The sequence below is a fragment of the Mya arenaria genome, chromosome 10 (genome assembly GCF_026914265.1).
Source record: "Mya arenaria isolate MELC-2E11 chromosome 10, ASM2691426v1".
In the NCBI taxonomy this organism is placed as follows: Eukaryota; Metazoa; Mollusca; class Bivalvia; order Myida; family Myidae; genus Mya; species Mya arenaria.
The window spans coordinates 59,643,820-59,664,901 of record NC_069131.1 but is presented as its reverse complement, the minus strand read 5'-3'; the positions used below and the strand labels follow the sequence as shown (position 1 = coordinate 59,664,901).

The 21,082-nt window shown below is 34.5% G+C and overlaps 2 protein-coding genes and 1 non-coding gene across 3 annotated transcripts; 1 reads left to right on the top strand and 2 right to left on the bottom strand.

The window, feature by feature from the left end:
* Window positions 1–191: 191 nt before the first annotated feature.
* LOC128206673 (endoplasmic reticulum-Golgi intermediate compartment protein 3-like) lies at window positions 192–20,330 on the bottom strand. The gene is made up of 13 exons (XM_052909283.1): window positions 20,166–20,330; window positions 17,874–18,035; window positions 17,078–17,200; window positions 16,857–16,888; window positions 15,283–15,350; window positions 13,974–14,139; window positions 13,497–13,554; window positions 12,417–12,448; window positions 9,775–9,871; window positions 4,762–4,826; window positions 3,250–3,383; window positions 2,565–2,620; window positions 192–2,078 (listed from the first exon to the last, which is right to left on the bottom strand). Exons 1-13 carry the CDS (start codon window positions 20,260–20,262, stop codon window positions 1,999–2,001), a joined length of 1,170 nt encoding a protein of 389 aa, XP_052765243.1. The 5' UTR covers window positions 20,263–20,330; the 3' UTR covers window positions 192–1,998.
* Trnap-cgg (transfer RNA proline (anticodon CGG)) lies at window positions 5,998–6,069 on the bottom strand. Its single transcript has one exon. It is a non-coding gene; the product is annotated as a tRNA-Pro (tRNA).
* LOC128206674 (reactive oxygen species modulator 1-like) lies at window positions 6,194–9,139 on the top strand. Its single transcript, XM_052909284.1, has 3 exons — window positions 6,194–6,298; window positions 7,704–7,831; window positions 8,632–9,139. Exons 2-3 carry the CDS (start codon window positions 7,704–7,706, stop codon window positions 8,738–8,740), a joined length of 237 nt encoding a protein of 78 aa, XP_052765244.1. The 5' UTR covers window positions 6,194–6,298; the 3' UTR covers window positions 8,741–9,139.
* Window positions 20,331–21,082: the final 752 nt, after the last annotated feature.

The window sequence follows — 21,082 nt, the reverse complement described above, 5'->3', positions numbered from 1 at the left end:
TAATACTAAAATAAGAAAAATGGTTAGTACTGAATAACTTAAGTTTGGGTTTACAAATTGCGACAAAACTTTGTATCAAAACTGAAGACTGTGTCGCGTTCACAAGCAATTGACATGTAGAGCTAAAAACAGAGAATGGGTTTGAGCCTACATTTCCGCCTTGACTTTGAACAGATTAGTCCTAATTTAATACGTAAATTCATTATTGAGTTTTCCATCTTTTATTTCAAACTGTTAAGTTAACAAATATGCATAACATATTAATACAACTACTGGATTTCCACTGGAGTCCGATCACTTGGTTAGAGGATTGCATTACTACTAGTGTTAGTTTATATGCATGTTTATGGTAAATATATAAATATATAACTTCTAACACCAAGTTCTGTTTTGTCCATTATAAAATATTGTATCCAATACATTGGCATTCTGACAATACTTGTTGTCATTGTCAAAACAAAATGAAATACATGTATTCATAAAATGATCCACTTTGAATAGCTCAAGTTGCACAAACGTATTTCACAAGAAATACTATCATATAAAATAGAGAAACAAAAAGATATATATAAACTTGGACCCGAACACAGTTGAGTCCGATTAAATATGTTATAGTGAACAACTAAATCATAAACATCAAATATCCATCAATGAAATAATGGAAACAAAATAGACAATCCCAATACCCAAACTTTTAACTGAGACCTGTTTTAAAGCTGCACTCTCACAGATTTACCGTTTTTCCAACTTTTTATTTTTGTGTCTTGGAATAAGTTTTTTTGCGTAAATACCTGCTTACCAGTGATGAAAGACTGCTGACAAAAGATCAGATCGCAGATTTTCATATTTCCATTACAAATTTAATGTTTTATGGCTTAAACTGTTATTAACGGTTTAAGAAAAATGCATAAAACATCAATTATGGGATGGAAGTATGAAAAGCTGCGAACTGATATTATGTCAGCAGTCTTGAATCACTAGTTTGCAGATATTTACGCAAAAAATTTGCTCGTTCCAAGACAAAAAAATAAAAAAAGTTGTCAAAACATTCAATCTGTGAGAGTGCGGCTTTAAAGGCCAAGGTCTAACGGACACCAACCGTACAAACTACTCACACATGCATCAACTATCTACCCAAGAGTCTTACAATTTAATCAGTTATTATTGTGTATGTGTATGAATTCCAGCTCGGACGCATAGAAATAAGTGCTACTAAAGTAGGTGACAACGCTCGTCTGTTTTTCTAAGACGGTTACAGCGGCACTCTCACAGATTTTGACTTTTCTTTTAATTCATGTTTCAGAATCAACTGAGTTTTGGTATCAATGCCTTCAATTCAGTAATATGAGATAACTCACAATATAATAGATATCAACTGTTTGGAAAACTGCCGAAAAGCTCTTTTTTCTTAAAGCATAAGTAACACTTTTAGCTATAAAACTTGGACATTATCTTTTGTAAGCAGTATTATATCACTAGTGTCAAGACATTTACGCAGAATTGAAAGACTCATTCCAAGATAAAAAATAAAGAAGTTGTCAAAACGGTCAAACTGTGAGAGTGCAGCTTTAAGGGACCTAAAATGATTATTTTAAAGCCAAAGTTATGGGCCTGGTTGCACAACTGCGTATTAGCCCTCCCATTATTTGTACCAAATTTCAAAAAGCTAAAGACATGAAATTTGCTACATGTAACTGTGCGTATTGTTACTAGAAACATGTATACAAAGTTTCATGAGAATATTTTGAACGATTTTGAGGTGATTAGACCATGGTGAAATGTTTGAACGACGACGACACGACACCAAATCTATAAAAAATACATGAAATTATTTTAAAACAGACGGGCTTAAACCAAGAGGGCCATTTCATTAACTTGAACCGTCTTAGATGTACAAAGGAGATATTTTCAACAGTAGTATGGTGCAGTTCAAAATCTCTCCTAAGTAAAAACCGCTCCTAGGATTTTTTGCAATAAATAACAGTTTAAGAACAACTATCATGTGGCCTTTCCCAAATCCATTTTCTTCTGCAAGGCTCGGTGAGAGTGGTATACCACTGAATCTAGCAAACCCGCAACTGAAAAACAGAATAGTTACCAGGGTAAATAGAATCGGAAGGTTTTAATACAAATTTAATACAGGCCATCTGCTGTAACTGGAATTTAACACAACAACATCCCAGGTGCACAACTTCACATGATGATTACATTATTGTAAACCTCATGGCTGTAGCTCATAGAATTTTGGAGATATGCGCACACATGTTTGTGACGAAGAAACAGACGAACGGACGGATAAGCGTGAAAAAAGCAATTTCAAACACTCATTTTATATATAACTGCTACTTTGAAGTACAGTACTCATATCTAAAGATCAGAGTTCTGGTTGTTTTCGTTTCCTTTCATGTTATTGCTGAAAGTTTAAGCAGGTAAATGTAACGAATGCTTACAATAAAAGTAACTTGTTTCATTTGTTTCATTTTCATTGTAAAATTTGCAGTAAAATAAGAACTTAAATCACTTGCTCGATCCTGGTAATTGTAACAGAATGCTTAACATCTCACCCGTGAAAACTCCTCCTATAATTGCACATACTCCCGTCAAAAAATGCATGAAGGACCTGAAAACATCACGCAATTAGAACATTTAAATGTATGCCAAGGAAGCATAAATCGATGCTATACGCTCAAAAAATAGTTTCCCCAGTTATGCATCTGAAAACATTTATTTTATCATTAAGTTACTATGTGATATCGAAATTGCAGAAAAAAATACAAATATGCTGAAGCATACGATACCATAATATTATAATGCTGAAATACTGCCGTTTGCAAATAAACTTACAGAAATGATTTGTCAACCAGTTAAACAAAATACGTTCACATTGCAAGTTGGCACAAGTGAGACAAGTGAGTGGCACACTGTATGCAATTAAGGTGAGTTTCAGTACAATGTGGCAATTCATATTTAGCGGTTAGGTCATAATGTCTTATGATGTTCCCTCGACTTAAATCGTTCAGAAGGAACTCGTGGATTGACGCGGAGTTATGGTTAAATGCTACCACTATTATTTCATTTATATTCTATGTACAAAAAACATCTAAAACAAACATATACGATATTTTCGAGTGTATGCATACTTACAAACCCATATTCTTAAAAAAATACGACATATAGCATACATTTTAATTTAATTTAATATTGATTCCTAAGAAACATATTCACTTGAAAAATAACACGTCAACGAACCTTCTCTTTTCCGTGTATTTGACCATCATGGGCGATAACTCGTACGTGACGAACAGCCCAGGCAGACCGGACTCGCCCATCGCGCCGATCACCTTGGAATGTTTAGTTGCTGAGAACTGGTTCGAAAAGACAGTCTGGAATCGTACATACGTAATATTAGTGACATTAATGTTGTGGCAGGTTTTCAAAATGTTGTTTATTGCTAAGATCTTTTGGGCGAAAACCATTGAACAGATTTTCAAAAATTCAAGCCTTAAATCATCGATTTCCCAGTAACGTTACAAACGCTTTTCGTCAAAATGAAGTATTTTCCATCATATTCTCAAATCTATGCAAATACAAAAACTCTTGTTCAAATTTCTTACGACAGCTTAAGTCAACTCATCTCAATCCAGTATTCTTTTATTATTTCACAGTTTACATTTAAGTTAAAGCATGCGAAAACTCAATTATATTACTACATGTGGACACAGTATATAGAGGCGGATTGCCTGTGTTATACAGTCTGTAAAAATAACACACACGGACCAATTAAAACGTTTGCTGTCTGGCCCTTTACAATCTCATTTAAATCAGATTCCAAATAAACGCTTCACGACGTTACTGCTACATAACGTAATGAAATGAACGTGAGAGGACCTCTTTATAATCTTTTAAAAAAAGATTATTAATGATTTCACTTAGGGTATCGGATACTCTGTCTATACGCGCATTTTTAGATGCAATGCGGTGTAAGTACAGGACAATACAGAACATAATTGTTTGACTTAAGCATATAAAACTCATCGTTATAAACACACACAACAATTACAATTATTGCAAGCATGAAAGCAAGAAATAATTTTGCATTTTTTTTATTTACAATATTGTGAAAACTTAATTAATTTTAACAGTAATGTAATATATTATGTGCATGCACTGCAGGTTACTACCAGTGTTACATATGTCACGTGAAACAAGCCTGCCCGGGGCGACATATGTTACACGCCGTAAGGTGATAACTTACAGTGGTAGCATATATATAGACAAGTATATGCCGCACATTGAATGATGAAAATGCATAGTATAGTTTTAATGATGATATATTTATATTTCAATAAACACACAAAAATGTCAAGTATAAAATAAATAAAATAGCAATAACAATTTTTCTGTTCTGTTTAGATAACAACGCATTTACTAGTAAGACTCAATATGCGTTCCGACTAACTCGCTTGTTCCAAAATTGTGCTCTGTTGCCTTCAAAACTGCTCTTAAAACTGACACGTATTTTTTACAAATTAACCTCCATTCCATATTCAATCTTGTATATACCGTAGTTCAGAAAATATCGAAGTGCATTTGAGGTTACTAAATATTTCAAATATAAATATAAAATTTAAAAATAGTTAATCCGACAACCATTTTCGGAGAAAAAAGGGAAACCCATTGAAAATACTTATTATAGTTCTCCAATGCATGGTGCATACCACATATACCCGGAACACTATAAAACTATACAGTAAATCCTACCTTTCCTCCGTCATCTGTATACGTTGTGGGAACGACTTTGATGAAGTACTGAAACATTGTCTGTTCTGAAAAAAAAAATGAAATAAATGAACGGGTTAACAAATAAAAAATGAAATTTTGCAAATGAGTGTACGTTTTATAAACAGAGATCAATTAATTTCCCGAGTCTATCCTGGGTCTATGTTATAGTTAGATGAATGAGTGGAGTGGACAAAGCGAACGAACCCTTCGTTGTCATAAAGATATTACTTCAGATCATCTTACGTAGAATACAACCTCATTGTTTGACACATTGTCGACGCAAAATCAGGCTCAGAGAATGTGTATCTGATGAGTGGCAGTGGGCAGACCTTTAAACATCCACGAAAGGTGAAGTTCTTAATGGTTAAGCCTAGTATGTAATGATTGCCTATCTTTAATTTCGTTTGCTGAAATGTAGGTTGTATTCTAAATGTTCTTCGGGAGGGAGAAGGGGAGGGGCGCCCATACCAATTGCACTGCGGAGTAAAGCCCAAGTCTGGAATGTTGTGTTAGTTTCTCAGACTTGCAAGGTGCAAAACTTTACAATGTTTGGGTCAAGAGTTATTTGCCTTGCTATACACGCGCGCATTGTCTATGGTAACATGTGTATGCAGTTTCACAATACTATTTAAACCAATTTTAAAAGAGTTGTGGCCAATGTCAATGTATTTGTGAGTCGACGATGACGTCAACGACACCAAGGCTCGTTAAAAACAATATGATTGTATTATATGCGTGTGAACATATTCAGAGCACGTGCCATTCTGTTTCCAAATGTAATGATATTTTATTATCTCTCCATTTTTATTAATGCGTTAAGCATTAAACAAAGAAAAAACACTATATATATTTATTTCATATATAAAATCTGATTGTCAAAAAATATTTTGTATTTGTAAATCATCATCAGTAGTTTGACCCCATGTGATATTTATCATATAATATTACCTCATTTGTCTATGTATGTATTGGAATGCGTGAAATAAAGGTAACTTGACTTGATTATGGCCCATTAATTAGTTAATATCAGTTTATTTGAATGATCGTTTATACCCAAGAATATACGTGGTAAATGTTTACACCTATTGTGTACAATAAATATCATAACTGTTTCAACATCTGCATGAATATCTAAAAATGCTTTATTAAGTATCCTTAATTGGCAATTAATGAAGTATTACACTTCATTTTGAAATAAAATTTGTACAAAAAGTCGGGCCAATCCGGGATTCGAACCCGGGACCTCGCGCACCCGAAGCGCGAATCATACCCCTAGACCAATTGGCCGGTGCATATATCGCTACATAGATAATGTTATAAAGGGAAGATCGACAGTATACAGTCTCGATATTTTCCGTTGTGAAGCGAATGCTATCGAGTGATCATCGGTTCTTCACGAGAGTCAAACGAAGTCGACTCCGTAACCGTTCGACAGTTTCCGATAAAACATGGCTGACATATAGATTCACATTTGACCGAGAAAAGGGATACAAGAATTTGATAAATATATAAAAAGGCACGTATTTAATTCGGGATAACGTATAAGTTAAAAAAAAAACTTTTAGCCATTCCACACAAAGATATTACAGTGATTATGATACATAACCATGATGAAAGACATTGAAAGATAAAATATCTACATTCGTACTCAATCATTTTCGAACCAGTATAATATAAGCATGTTTTAAGTTAATTTTGAGTTCGTTGCATTTTCTCAGTGCCTGTGTGAACTTTGTTTTGTGTTTGCCATCACTAAGTTTGCAAAAATCGTTACAGTCATGTTTGTTTTTTCGTACGCAGTAAGCTGATGAAATGTTTCACTGAAGTTCAGCCTGTTTTGTGTGTGTGGGTTAGAATGAGCAGCCCGGTTAGCTTAGTTGTTTAGAGTGCCATGCTAGTGTTCCAGCAGTCGTGGGTTTCGAGCCCCACTCCGGGGGCACTTTTCGTCTCAGGTTTACTATACTGGTGGCAGTGGTAAACAGAAGGAGTGCCTTAGTCGGCCTTAAAGGTTAATGGGGGATGGAGTGTAGTGTGTGTGGGTTAGAACGCGCCGCCCGGTTAGCCCAGTTGGTTAGAGCGCTGTGCTAGTGTTCTGGCGGTTGTGGGTTCGAGCCCTTCACGGGGCACATTTTCCTCCCAGGTTTATTTTAAGCCTAGTTGGTTTAGCCACAATAATCTATGTTAAGGGAACTTTAAACATTTGTAAATGTATTCATTTTGTTTGAGTCATCAAAAATGAATCATCATGAGACTAAAGCGGCTGTTTATATGGACTACTAGTTAGCTGCAGAGTTTATGTTTATTGTATCTTGCCTTGCAGACTTAAAACTGATCTTATTTGGACCGATCTTATATTATCTAGTGTACATCATGTGGCAGCATTTTACCTAGTTTTACATGAAGCGTTTAATGAAATTGTGGAGTAACTTGAGAGACTGTCCGAGAATATGGCCCATCACCCGTTTACTTATATGGCCCAGATCAGACACTGACATCTAAATTTGTACCACAAAATACCCCCCCCCCCACCCACCTCTATCAATAACTGACAAGTGGTGGATCGATCCATGAGTAAAACCCTAACTGAAAAACTTCATCTTTCTGGCAAACAGTACAAAAAGCATTTTAAGTACATGTATCTGCATTAGTGATAACATAATGATATTGATGGGGTCGTTAATACTCGCCAAATAGGTGATTAATACTGTGTTTGAATTTGATATACATGTTCATGAATAGAAGATTATACCTGGATATATAAACCAACTTTGAAAGAATATCTTTGTATAAGTAAACAGGTTACTTTTCAAGAAAATGTTATTTTTTCATTCCTCAATATGTTCTGTAGATAATTTTGAAACAGTTTTTAAAATGGCCACTGAAAATGAAAACAATATACATCATGTGTTTTTTCTCTTTAGATGCCAGTGCCACAGGGTTATGGAGCCCAGGGCCCGAGTTGTATGGACCGGATCAAATTGGGCTTCATGATGGGATTTAGTGTAGGACTCGCTACAGGCGTTGTGTTTGGGGGAATACAGGCTTTCAGGTAAAAGCGAAATAGACACACTAAACTCCCAGAGAGCTCAGACAGTAGCTACATGTAGTTACTTTTGTCACAAGAAGTTTTACAGTCTTAGAAATGTTTGGATTAAAGAACCTGAAATCTTACATTACAACTAACTTCTTTACTTAAAAATTGTTAAAAGCCTTGCTATCAGTCATTAAAATTACACTTTTAAATGAACAATTCTGAATTCTTACATTAGAGATGCCATATAATAACCAAGTTTGCATTTTACAAGTGGCGGGCTTGCGGGCTTAAAGTGCTAATCTTGACCGCTGTTCTAATTAAATTTCAAATTTGATCGAGCACAAAGTTTTTTGTCTAGTGCTTATTTTGACCACAGTTTCAAGGCACATTTTACAAAATGACTCTGTTGTACTAAAGACAATTTAAATAAGGTTCTACATGGCAACCTCGCTTTGTGATTGGCACAAGAGGGTTGCACTGGGAAACTTAGTGGTTTAGCCGAGTTCTATTACCAAAGTAACATGAACAAGGTGAGGGATGATTAACACCTGGTAGCAGTGTAAAATAAACGTACACACCCCAACTTGTTCAACCCAGGAAAAATGTCCCCGCATACAAATCACATTAATAATGAACCATTGTATTCAAAATGCCTTATATAACTTGCTCTGTCTTCTTTTCTGCTGTTTCTTGAGTACAAGGAATATAAATATCAACAACATGTATACAAGCAATCAGCCATAATGAAACGCAATAAAATTGTTTTGATTGATTGAATCATTTAAGGTAGTCAATTATTTTTATCGATTTTACAGATTTGGAGCCAGGGGTCGTGAACTTATTCAAACTGTGGGAAAATCAAGTTTACAAGGAGGTGGAACTTTCGGGACATTTATGGCCATTGGATCTGGAATTCGCTGCTAGTGTTCACTTGAAATTGGATCATACACGCTGCCTTCTACATTTAAATCAAACGATTATGCCTGGGCTTGGCTCTCAACATATTGTTACATTATGTTAAGAGAAATTTGTCAATGCTAGAATACTGGCTTGTGTTGAATTTGTCCAAGGGTAAATATAAGTATATATGAAATCATATTTTTCATTAATATATTGAAAGAAATGATTAAAGAATAAAAAAAATGAATACTATTGAATACATAAACAGAGCTATAAAAATGAGTGGACAGAGGCCTGCTGTTAAAATTTTCATTCACCACTGATCAAAAGATCAGAGATGTTTTATTATTGTTGAAATTTTCAGTATCTACCATGTATGAATTTTTGTTTGAATAACTTGAAAATAAAACAATCCAAAGTGAACATTGATTTTTAACTGCAAAAAGCTCACATCTATTTAAGCAGGCTTTTAGCCATCTTTATTTCAGATAAGAAAAAAGGCAACTTATTTTGATAACACTGTTGTCAGTTTCATGCAGAAATTTTTACCTTGGCCATAGCTCAAACACCATTCAATACATTCACTTACCAAAGACAGTGTACACAATGAAGCTATACCCAATTGGTATTTTCACTAGCCGATCCAGTTTAATTTTTATTTCAATATAAGAAAAAACAGTAATAAAATACGCCTAAAATGCATCATTTCGAAATTGTTAAAATTTTCTTGGGGGAGTACCCACAACCCCCCCCCCCCCCCTATAAACACTTTAAATCAAATAAATTTCATATCTCAGAGAGGGTGGGGGTCAAGTTTAAAGCTCAAGCCTCTAAGTTATGCCCCCCCCCCCCAATAAAATCCTGGATCCGCCCCTGATTTTAGAGCAAGAAATGTAATAAATCATCTTTCATCAGCTAAAAAAGTGTACAGAATTGTAATGCTACAGTTTTTATGACTATATTTAGATATATTCAACAAAAGTGGTAACACAAATGTATTCCTTTCCTTCAACATTACACACAGGATTTAAACTTGGACCAGAGACTCCATTACTTACTATTGTCGTCTATTTGTTCAAGACCATCCAATGGGTTGACAATGCCAGGATATTCTTCTCCAAACGACATGTGATAAATCGTGTGGCTGGTATTAAACTGAAAAAAAGGAAAAAAGTAAGAAATCTGTTATACATGATACCATTTTATCAACAAACATATCATACACTCATTTTTTTCCAATTTGTATCCGTGAGCAGTTATGATTGTTGAAAGACAAAGGTTATTTGAATTTGAAAACAAATAGGTTGCAGAGGTAATGCAACAAAATCAAACTTAACTTTTTAATCTTATGATAGATTGTAGTACATTTGTTGGTAAAATCATTCATGGCCTTAATATATAAACAAAATCTGCACTAGCATAGGTGTCTGCCTTTTATCTTAGTGAATGATGTGAGCACCTATAATATGAAATTAAGCATGTAATGAACTTAAAAACAAGAGCTGTCGCAGTCAAGTGACACATGCCCCTGATTGTGCCTTGAAGGACAACCATTATTTGAGAAAAAAGAGATGTTTACTAAACACCGATGCCCCCCTAGTGGCAGCCAATGAGTCAGTTCATATGAACTGTCTGTGGGGTAATTTCAGTTAATGATCACATGAATACAAGTTAGAGGACCTTAATCCCAAGCATTTTTATCCCCCGCCTTGAAAAGGCAAGGGGATATAGTAATGGTATGCGCGATTCCGTGCGTGCGTGTGCGTGCGTGTGTCTGTCCGTCCCACATTCATTTCTTTGCATCTCCTCTTACATTTCTCATGCGATTTCTACCAAACTTTCACAGATTGATGATCATAATGTGAAGCAGCGCATATTGTCGGGCTTTTGCGATTCAACCATTTTTGAAAGAGTTATAGCCCTTTTTTTATTTTATATTTAAAATTGGTTTCTTCGCAACTCCTCTTACGTTTTTCATGCGATTTCTACAAAACTTTCACAGATTGATGATCATAAAATGAAGCAGCGCATATTGTCGGGCTTTCCTTATTTGACCATTTTTGAAAGAGTTATTGCCCTTTGCTTATTTTACATTTAAATTGGTTTCTTTGCAACTCCTCTTACGTTTTTCATGCGATTTCTACCAAACTTTCACAGATTGATGAATATATAGTGACGCAGCGCAATTTGTCGGGCTTTTGCGATTCAACTATTTTTGAAAGAGTTATAGCCCTTTGTTTATTTTACATTTAAAATTGGTTTCTTCGCAACTCCATTTACGTTTTTCATGCGATTTCTACCAAACTTTCACAGATTGATGACTATATAGTGAAGCAGCGCATATTGTCGGCCTTTCGCGATATGGCCATTTTTTAAAGAGAAATTGCCCTTTGATTATTTTACATTTAAAATTGGTTTCTTCGCAACTCCTCTTACGTTTTTCATGCGATTTCTACCAAACTATCACAGATTGTTGATCATAAAGTAAAGCAGCGCATATTGTTGGGCTTTCCCAATTCGACCATTTTTTAAAGAGTTATTGCCTTTTTTTTACATTTAAAATTGGTTTCTTTGCAACCAGTTACGTTTTTTATGCAATTTCTACCAAACTTTCACAGATTGATGACTACATAGTGATGCAGCACATATTGTCAGGCTTTTGCAATTTGACCTTTTTTGAAAGAGTTATTGCCCTTTCTTAATTTTACGCAATTCTTATGTTCCTGAGAAACTACCCTTACCATTGATTGGCTTTCGTTACAAAAAATGCCCCCATGAGGCGGGGGATATAGCTGTCATGACCCTTGGCCTCAAAATAAATAGGGGTCATCTGCTGGTCATGACCAACCTCCCTACCAAGATTGAGGATCTGGGTCCCAAGCGTATTCAGTTATCAATGAGACAAGGTTTGGTCTACCAAGTGCTTCTTTTAAGCCAGACACAAAGATACGAGACATAATAAATGCAAATGATTAAATTGGTGAGAAGCAGAGGGTATTAAAATGAACTTGATCAAAGTGTAGGAAAGTTTCACTGAGTCGGAATTTTCCACTATGATGCTTTATGAATATGGCCCAAGTACTTGTTTCAACCAAGGGAACGGAGTTCAGAGTCATTTGACCATCAAGAGAAAAGAAATTACTACTAAATTAAATTTACCAATATATCATTGAAAATGAAAAACAGGCCCCCAGAAACCATGTTTTTTAGCTGCATAAATAGTTGGAGCTTTATGGCACATGGACAGCCTCAAGCAGACATGGCTTTTATAGTAATCTTTAAATAATGCTTTATGCATAAAATAAATATACAATAATTATCAAATGGCTTAAACGTACCCATGACCTTTCATTCTCATCACCAACTCAGATAACAGCAGTTCTGTTCTCAATAGCAAGAAACTAAGTCTATGACGTCATTGTTTGCCTAAGTCATATGCTTGTTCACTTGCTAGAGGTCTATCTTAATAGTTGACATATGTACCAAGTTTCATGTCAATAATATGTCATATGCAACTGCCGATTAGCATGTTCCTAAAGGCCTGCTAGGTCAGTCGGTAAGGTTGACATAGTTCCACTGCTAGGCACATCCGTCCCAGCAGTTTCAAGCTTGAGTCCTGGTTGGGGCATGTTGTAAATATATAAATCCGTTTTTATATCGGCCAATAAATAATCCTGAATAATTAATAAGTATTTCTCACCTTTTCCCCGCCTAACGCTTGCAGATCATGAACTGAAAGATAAAAGTCAAAGATTAAAGTCAGAAAAAGACAAACAAACTGGAAGTGTTTTTATAAGAATACATTGCTTTTTCTAAGTAACTCGGGGTTCTCAATAAGTTTCTGTTGAACCGTCTCAAATGTTAAGGAACTGACCAGCTTATTGTACTTAAAATTCACTTGTTATTTTGAACTTTAAACCAGCCCAATTGCCATTTGAACTGTCAATTTTTGGCAGGCAAACAGTTCTTATTGACAACACTGGAAAATCCTCAAAAAAATCAACAGCTGATTCTTTAGTACCGGTATACTCAAGAAAATGCACTAAATCATGATGTCATTTCCGACATGCTTAATGGAAATGTCATATAAAGTTAAGTGCAGATCCGTTGGTTAAAACTACCATCAGAGGGATTAAACTTGGCAAAAATCGATGGGGGCATATAATAAAAGGAATTTATCGATACGTGTTTATTCACCAATGCCATACAGAGTGACAGAAAAGCGCCCTTTTATAATATCTTCTATGTATCACTTTATTTATGAGGAATAACCGTCCTCAATTTTTACTTGTAGCAAATTAAAACATTTTCTGTAGGTTTACACTTCTAAAAAGCTCTGCACACATTTATTTACATGAAATGAATTAAGGCAAATTATTAAGTGAGCTAAATTTCATAACTAGTTTCAAATAATGTTGTTTTATTTATAAATAGCAATGAATGTTAGATTCTTTTATGACACAACAAATTCATTGTCAAATTTATTCCTTTTTTGGTAAAAAGACAACTATGTCCAGTTATATCACATGTTATATTGTATTATACTTGAAACAGCCAATGCCATGTTATATATATATTATTTATACTGATGAAACTACAATTACAAAATTAATGACAAAAATTGCCACTACAAATATCACAAAATAATGTAATTAACCCAAATGAAACTTCATTTAAAAGCTGAACATTCTTAAATATTCGTAATGGTACAGAAGTATTCCTATCACTGAAGAAATGTTTGTATATAAATGAATCAGTTTTCATATTTTAGAGGTCTTACTATGGACGTGACTTTGCTGGAAACTCTTCCCTGGAGCCATGTGGAAGTTGCCACCAACCTGGCAATTACATAAGGATATAATTATTAATATATTCTACGAGGGAGATCTTATAATTGAGCTGAAAATGAGCCAAATTTAAAACTGTGGTCAAGTTTGAAATTGAAATGCATCATGGGATATAGGGCAAAATGTAGGAAACCTTCATTTGGAAAACAAACATTACTTTTTACATAATATGATAAGAAAGTCCCGGAGTGAACTCCAATACTAATTAGTTGAAAAGGGTATACAACTCATCAATTATTAAAGACAGAATTATGGTAATATTCAATTGTCTTGTAACATGTTAAAAAAAAAAATGAGTTATGGCAAAATAAAAATTGGGGTAAAAAGATATTAGGTGACACAGGTATTTGTTTGTTTAAAAATTGTTTTTTTGTAAAAGATTAAAGAGTTATATTTACTACTTCTCTTACCTTATTCACCTCAATGTAGCCAAACACATTACAGCCCTCGTTCTTCTGTTTCTGCAGTTTGTCCACCCAGCCCTCGCGCTCACACTGTATGATGTTCTCGTTAGCTTTAAAGGCCCAGCCTTTCTTACGATACTGGTCACGTACTTCTTCACATGTGTTACAGCATCTGTCATTTTAAAATAAAAATACAATGTAACACTGCTCCAGCCAGGAATTGTAAAGGACAGGGTGCTAGGTGAGAAAGGGCACTTTTGATGCACATTGAATGAGCCTTAATGGGACACTTGCAAGGGCCAATGTTTAATTCTTTTTGTGTATGTGTTGTAACTAAAATCAATACTAATAGTTTATGAATCTTAGCTGTTATCTTTACTCAAGTATCAAAATAATGTTTATTGATAATTTGAATACTTCTTTTTGAAAAATGACTGTCAAAAAAGAGAGCAGGGTGCTGGAAAAGGGCAGCAGGGTACCCGATCCTGCTATTTAGGACTAGCTGGTGCATTGAATTATAACTATCTGATATATGCATGTATCTGTTGTTCTTACATGCAAACCTTTCTTACAATATTTGTCACAGACCTCTTTACATGTGTTACATTGTCAGTCAAGAAAAAAGACCATGTACCAATCTGATTAGTGTTAAACTGTTGGTCTTAAATCCAAACTTTTCATACACTATTGGACACATACATTTTCCATGTTACCGGGGTACATTGTCTGTCAAGAAAAAAGACCATGTTCCAATCTGATTAATGCTGACAGTGGTCTTATAGATTTTGTGTCTGTTTCTCACCTAAGAGGTCATTGAGATACATTCTCTTGGCTTCTCAATACATGGACACTGGTTTTTATACAGGAAACAAACTTGAGCTATCTTCACAATCAAGCTTTGTAGCATAATCTGACTTGTCATGTTTACATTGGCTCATTAAAGGAACTAGACACCAGATGATACATTATTACTAGAAAAAAAAGAAAATTGTCAAAATTGATATTGTTGTGTTCAACAAATTGAATCTTACTTACTGATGTATCACATTGCTTACGACACATGTTGCTATAGCAGATTTTGCGTATTATTCCAATTCAAAATTAACTGCGTTTGTCTACCACTTAAATCCCAGTTAATTTAGTAAACTTAACTAAAACAGTGACATAATATTATTTTAATCATGTAAAATGATGTTTTATTGCCCTCATCCTGCTCGTATTGAAAATTCTAGGCTTGTTTTGTGGATATAATATAATTGCCGATATTTGGACCATCTGGTGTCTAGAACCTTTAAGGTATCTGATGTCTACTTACTTTCCATCATCAGTCTCAGCCCCATAACAACTCTCACATCTGTTAGGATCCAGCTCTTTCTTCACACCCTAAACAGAAAACAATGGAAGACATTCTTATCAAAACATCCACAATGATGATAACAAGAAAAGTTTGTCAATTATTATGCCCTCTAAGTGCCACTTTGTCAGAAACATTTGGACGATTGAATAAAGGTGTTTCAAGAAGATAAGCAGTGATTACTAAGGGCTGCACAATCATTTCAACATATTTACACCTTAACTTCCATTCCTTAAATAAACTGCCTTTCGGCAATTGCAAATATTATATTTTCAGATGAATGCAATATCTTTGGATATGTTCGAATCGCTAATCATCACATAACAATATACATGTAAACTGAAAAGTGTTTATCTTGTTATTGTTTGTATCCTGTCAGCAGATGTATTGTTGTCACTAGTGTTTCAAATTTACTTTTAAAAGTGATTAGAAGTGATTGATTTTTCCTGCATTATTGTGACGTAATTTGATAAACTGTTTCCAGTTACGGTCGGGTCGTTTTATTTACAGAAAGGGTGAGAAATAATTATGGTAAGGTTTTCATCAATGAAATGAAGTATTTTTAACAATTTTTGAATGAAATAATAAACTATTGGTGTAAATATATGTTTTAAATTGCGTGATTGATGTCATTATCTGGGATATGAATGCAATTGGGCTGGTCAAAGTAAGCGTGGAGTCCTTGGTACTCCCAACACTTAAACCAGCCCGACTGGGTTAATACCCCGATAATGACATCAACGATGCAATTCATTCCTTAACTAAACTGCGTTCAAGGTTTTCATGAGAATGTTGATGGTGACTTTTGTTCAACTGACACTCCACCTTAAATAGGGGTCATATTGCATTAGTTAAGGGCAACGTACTACCAATGTTTAATGGTCTAAGATCACACCTATCTGTTGTTTTTTGAGAACAAAGTTTTCTTTAGACTGTTGAAAGTGACCTTGATCTTTGACCTATCGAACATATAAACATAAGGGGTCATAAGCTGGTCAAGAGCAGTCAACTCCTACATTTGAAGGGTTGTAGGTTAAACTGTTCTCTGGTTATGGTGGAGACTAAGTTTGCATTTATAAGACAGTTGACTGTTACCCAGAACTTTGACCTACTGCAAAATCAAAATCAATAGGGGTCATTTGCTGGTGAATGGCTACCAACCACTGCAGTTTCCTCGCTCTATATCAAACCATTTTCAAGTTATTATTAGACAAGTATTCCTCAGAGTGTTCACCTTTGACCTCAAAAACCAATAGGGGTCATCTGTTAGTTAAGAGCAACATACTACCGGTACTAAAGTATCTTGGTACTAGGTCAAATAAGTGACTGTGCTGACATAGTTTTAGTTACAGCTATTAGCTAGAAATAAAACGAGGAGCATTCCAAGCAGATTTTTTTTTGGTCAAAAACTGAATTTGATCTATACTACACAGGCAATAATTATAATTATATTCTGTGGAGATAGCCCTGTAATATCTAACATAAAACTATTTACACATTGTGAGTTTGTGACATATGTAACTGAGAATGCCTACCTCTGCTAATTCTTCTGATTTATCACCAAGCTCTGAAATAAAAAGAAACCAAGTAAATATTTAAATTTAAACCCTGGATCATATATTAATACATCATAAAACACTTAAACACTTATTTAAAGATCAGTATGAAGATAGAGTCTTAGTTAGAATAAGTTAATAATTTTTAACAAAGCAGTCAAACTTTAACCCTATTAAAGATAGCGTGCAAATCAGTCAACCTTCATGTTTCTCTGGCATGTCTTCGACCATTCCCCCTCTCTCGTTTAGCCGCTGTTTAAATAAGTTGTGTGCCACGTCTATCTGGTTTTCTCCTGATATGTCCATTGCATCAATGCTCAAATCTGAAATTTTAAAATTACGGTATTGAGTGTCTGTAATACAATTGCTTGACTGTTTTCAAAAGAAGTGACTGACAAGTCATCCAGGAATATAAGTTTTTAGCAGGACTTAAATTATATTGCGTCAATGCTGAAATCTGAAATTTTGAAATTACATGATTTGTTTAGGCCAATATTGTGTGTCCATAATAAAATTGTTTGACTGTTTTCAAAAGATGTGACTGACAAGTCATCTAGGAATGACAGTTCTTAACAGTACTTAAATTGAAACATATAAGGCTTGAAAAACCCACTCTTGATTCGGGTTACCAGACACTATCTATGAAAAAGACCCTTCGCTTTTTATAGTTTGCTGATTAATATCAAATAATAAAAAAATCTGTATGTGCTTAAATATGTAGTTTAAGAAGATATATATACTGATATTCTGACTATTTTAACATCATTACCCAATGATGGAAATAACACAAAAATAATTAATATGTATAATACCCAACTATCCTTCCTATTTTTGAAAAGGATGTATTTTTTTTACCTTATCAACGGACAAATTTGAAACAAAATTTTACTTTCAAGAGTATATTTATTGACAATACCACATTTGTGCATTAAATTAAAACACAGAAAGTAACTTCAGTAGTATGTGTATACTTTTTAATTCTCCCTACCTACTTACAAGCACAGGGCATTTTGTGGAAGGTCACATTCAAGTTGATTTTCATTTTGATCTGTCCCCGAGATATATCCACAAACAACTCTGGTTGAACATCCTTGGTAAGGTAGTAATTCAGTTCTGACAGAAACAGAACAAACATCAGGAGGCCACTGACTATGGTAACTGAAAATATTTAAAATAATTTTTATCTTGTGAAATATTTGTATTTTCCCAGTGAGTGTTTTAGGTCAAGAACAACGTTTAAATACTAGCATGACATACATGCCATATTTTCTGGAGACCATTCAGGGGGATTTGTTCAAAAGGCTGAAAATTCAGGGGGATTTTGGTTGTATTCAGGGGGATTTTTTTAGCAAGTCTAAGTTGGCGAAATTTTAAAGTATTTTTAGACGCAAGTACCAAAAAATGTATTCACCTATAGTTTGCTTTGAAAACCTCTTTAACTTTTTCATTATACAGAATTTTATGTCATTATGTTTTTATCATATTCTTATGATACACTGTCATGTCATACTGTAATGCACTTGCAGAACAAAATATGTCATTGGAAAAATATGTTTTCAAGACAATTAAATTAAATTTACCTTCCTCCAGAGTCTTTTAAAAAAATTGTGCTTAATTCTATCAGCTTAATTCTATCAGCTTTGATGACTTTCAGACAATAAGAGAATAGAATAAATATTATTAATTTCTTCCTTCCAAAATAGTAATATTTCTTTGCCTTTGATAATTACTACAAATTAATTGATCACTTGTTGTAAAAGTTTCCTTTTGGCATTTCACCCTGGTGGAGTTGTTTCTTTACATTCAGTTCCACTCAAATACTGTGGTTTCACTTTGTCATTATTGCCTGATCAGATGTAAAATTTCTAAAAAAAAAATAAAAAAATATTTTTTTATTTTTTTTTATTTTTAAATTCCGTGGGATTTTTATCTCCCGCCGGGAGACCGGGGGATGGATCGAAATTCCGGGGGATTTTTCCCCCCGCCGGGGGATATGGCATGTATGGCATGACAATGATGCCGAGGTTGCAATACAATACAATGGTGCCGAGGACAAAAATACAAAAGTAACAGACTGCACAAATTGCTATGTGCATATGTCAGGGTTTGAACCCATGACCTCTCAATCAGCAGGCAGACAATCTACTTTGTCGCTATAAAAGCTAGAGCCATAGTGAGACAGTATAAGTGCCGCTGTATACACATCAAATACCTTGTTATGTGCACCTCTCGGGATTCACGAACCCACGACCTCTCACTCTGCGGGTCCTACTAAACACTGCAAAGCCAAGCAAAGCCTAGCAAAGTCAAGCAAAGCCTAGCAAAGCCAAGCAAAGTCAGGTGTTTTTTTAACATTTAACATTTTTTAACAATATGCCTTATTTTTGTTCTCATAAAGTAATTTATTCAACAAAGACATCTTTTTGTATTTGAATATTACTTCTGCATGTAAATTCATTAACATTGTTCAAAATAAAACTGACTTTGCTTCAATTTCTTTGAATTTGCTTGACTCAGCTATTGTATTATGCAAATATCATGCAAATATGCCTCATTCTCGTTCCCAATAAATCATTTATACGACAAAGTCATCTTTTCGGGATTAAATAACAATTATAAGTGCTACTAAACTGACTTTGTTAAAAAAAACACCTGACTTTGCTTGGCTTTGCTAGGCTTTGCTTGACTTTGCTTGGCTTTGCAGTGTTTAGTAGGACCGCACTCTGCAAACGGACACTACCGCCTCGCTATAAAAGCTAGCTCTATAGCAAGACAGTATAAGTGCTGCTATATACACATTGAATACTCGGTGACACAAAGGCTATGACAAAGTCTTGATTTATTTCTTTGAAGAACATACACACTTACAAATGATTTCTTGTAAAAGGAGAGTTTTATGAGCTGAAGTATGCAAAATACAACTTCCTGGTTAGTTGGTAGAGCTATGAGCTAGTGTTCTGTTTCATGTGTAATGTAACTAAGACAGTCCCTGAATGTCTGAATAGGCCCTATAGGGTTATAAGGGGTGGACTGTTCTGCATATAAGAACCAGCCACCCGGTTAGCCAAGTCTAGTGTTCCAGTGGTCATAACTCTTATTAGTTCAAGGCTTGTATGCAGTTTGCCTCCCAAGTTGAGACCATTGCAGGTATACTAATTATTCAGTACAATAAAGCAAAATTATATTACAAAAATATGATAATTGCAATGTGACAGCAAGAAAAAAACTGCATTGTTTTCATTGTCCGAAATAAGGGAATTGACGAAATTATATCAAGTTTTAATTTACTTGCTGCCCCTCCGAATGTTTTAATTCGGAAATCCTCCAAAGTTTTGGGATAGGCGTCAAACTGCCGAAGACGTTCGAGAATTGCCTTCGTTTGCATCGTTATTCTACTGATAATGCAGAAAACCCAAAATTGTTTACAAACGTTGTTGCAACTCTCTGTCACGAAACGATTGGACGCTTGGAATCTACACTCCATTCAAATCAACAAATTGAACAAGAGTAAAGGCTACATAACACTATAAATTATGACAACAAATAATACCAGCCAACCGTTATATGTATATATACAATCAAGGAGTAGGCTTAAAATAGGATTTGTTGTTGGTCCCAGGTACAATTAAAGTGACATTAATTTCATTAGTGCGTCAAATCTGAGTTTACAATTACCAAGAGAACAATAATATAACTTTTGAACCTGAGACGATAATACTGAAACTACTGTCAACAAATGTAAATTGTGGGCATGCCGTGTTTGTGCAAAATATATTCATGTTTAAATTTCAAACCTTATAATACCTCCAAAACTATAGTAATTGCGCTGAAATTTAGAAATAATGTTAACATGGCAACACATTTCAGATTGAGAATATTCTTTCAAGGGACTTGCTCATGTTTTGGCACCAACAATGAGTTTTGGGATTTACACCATTAATTGTAATACGGTAATGTGTATTTGGTAAAAAATGCTATACATTATTTATTTATTTAACTTTAGCTCGCTCGAAAAAATCTTTGGAAAGTATTGATATAAGGTTCTCCTTTTATCATGTAATTCAAAATACTACTAGAATTTGCTGTCATTATCAGAAACAGTAGCGTACAAAGACATGGTTGCTCCTATGATTCGGGGCCAATTCCTTCCTACAGTTAACCATCCAAATCTCTGCCCGGCCACCGTCCTGAAAGTATTGGCACCT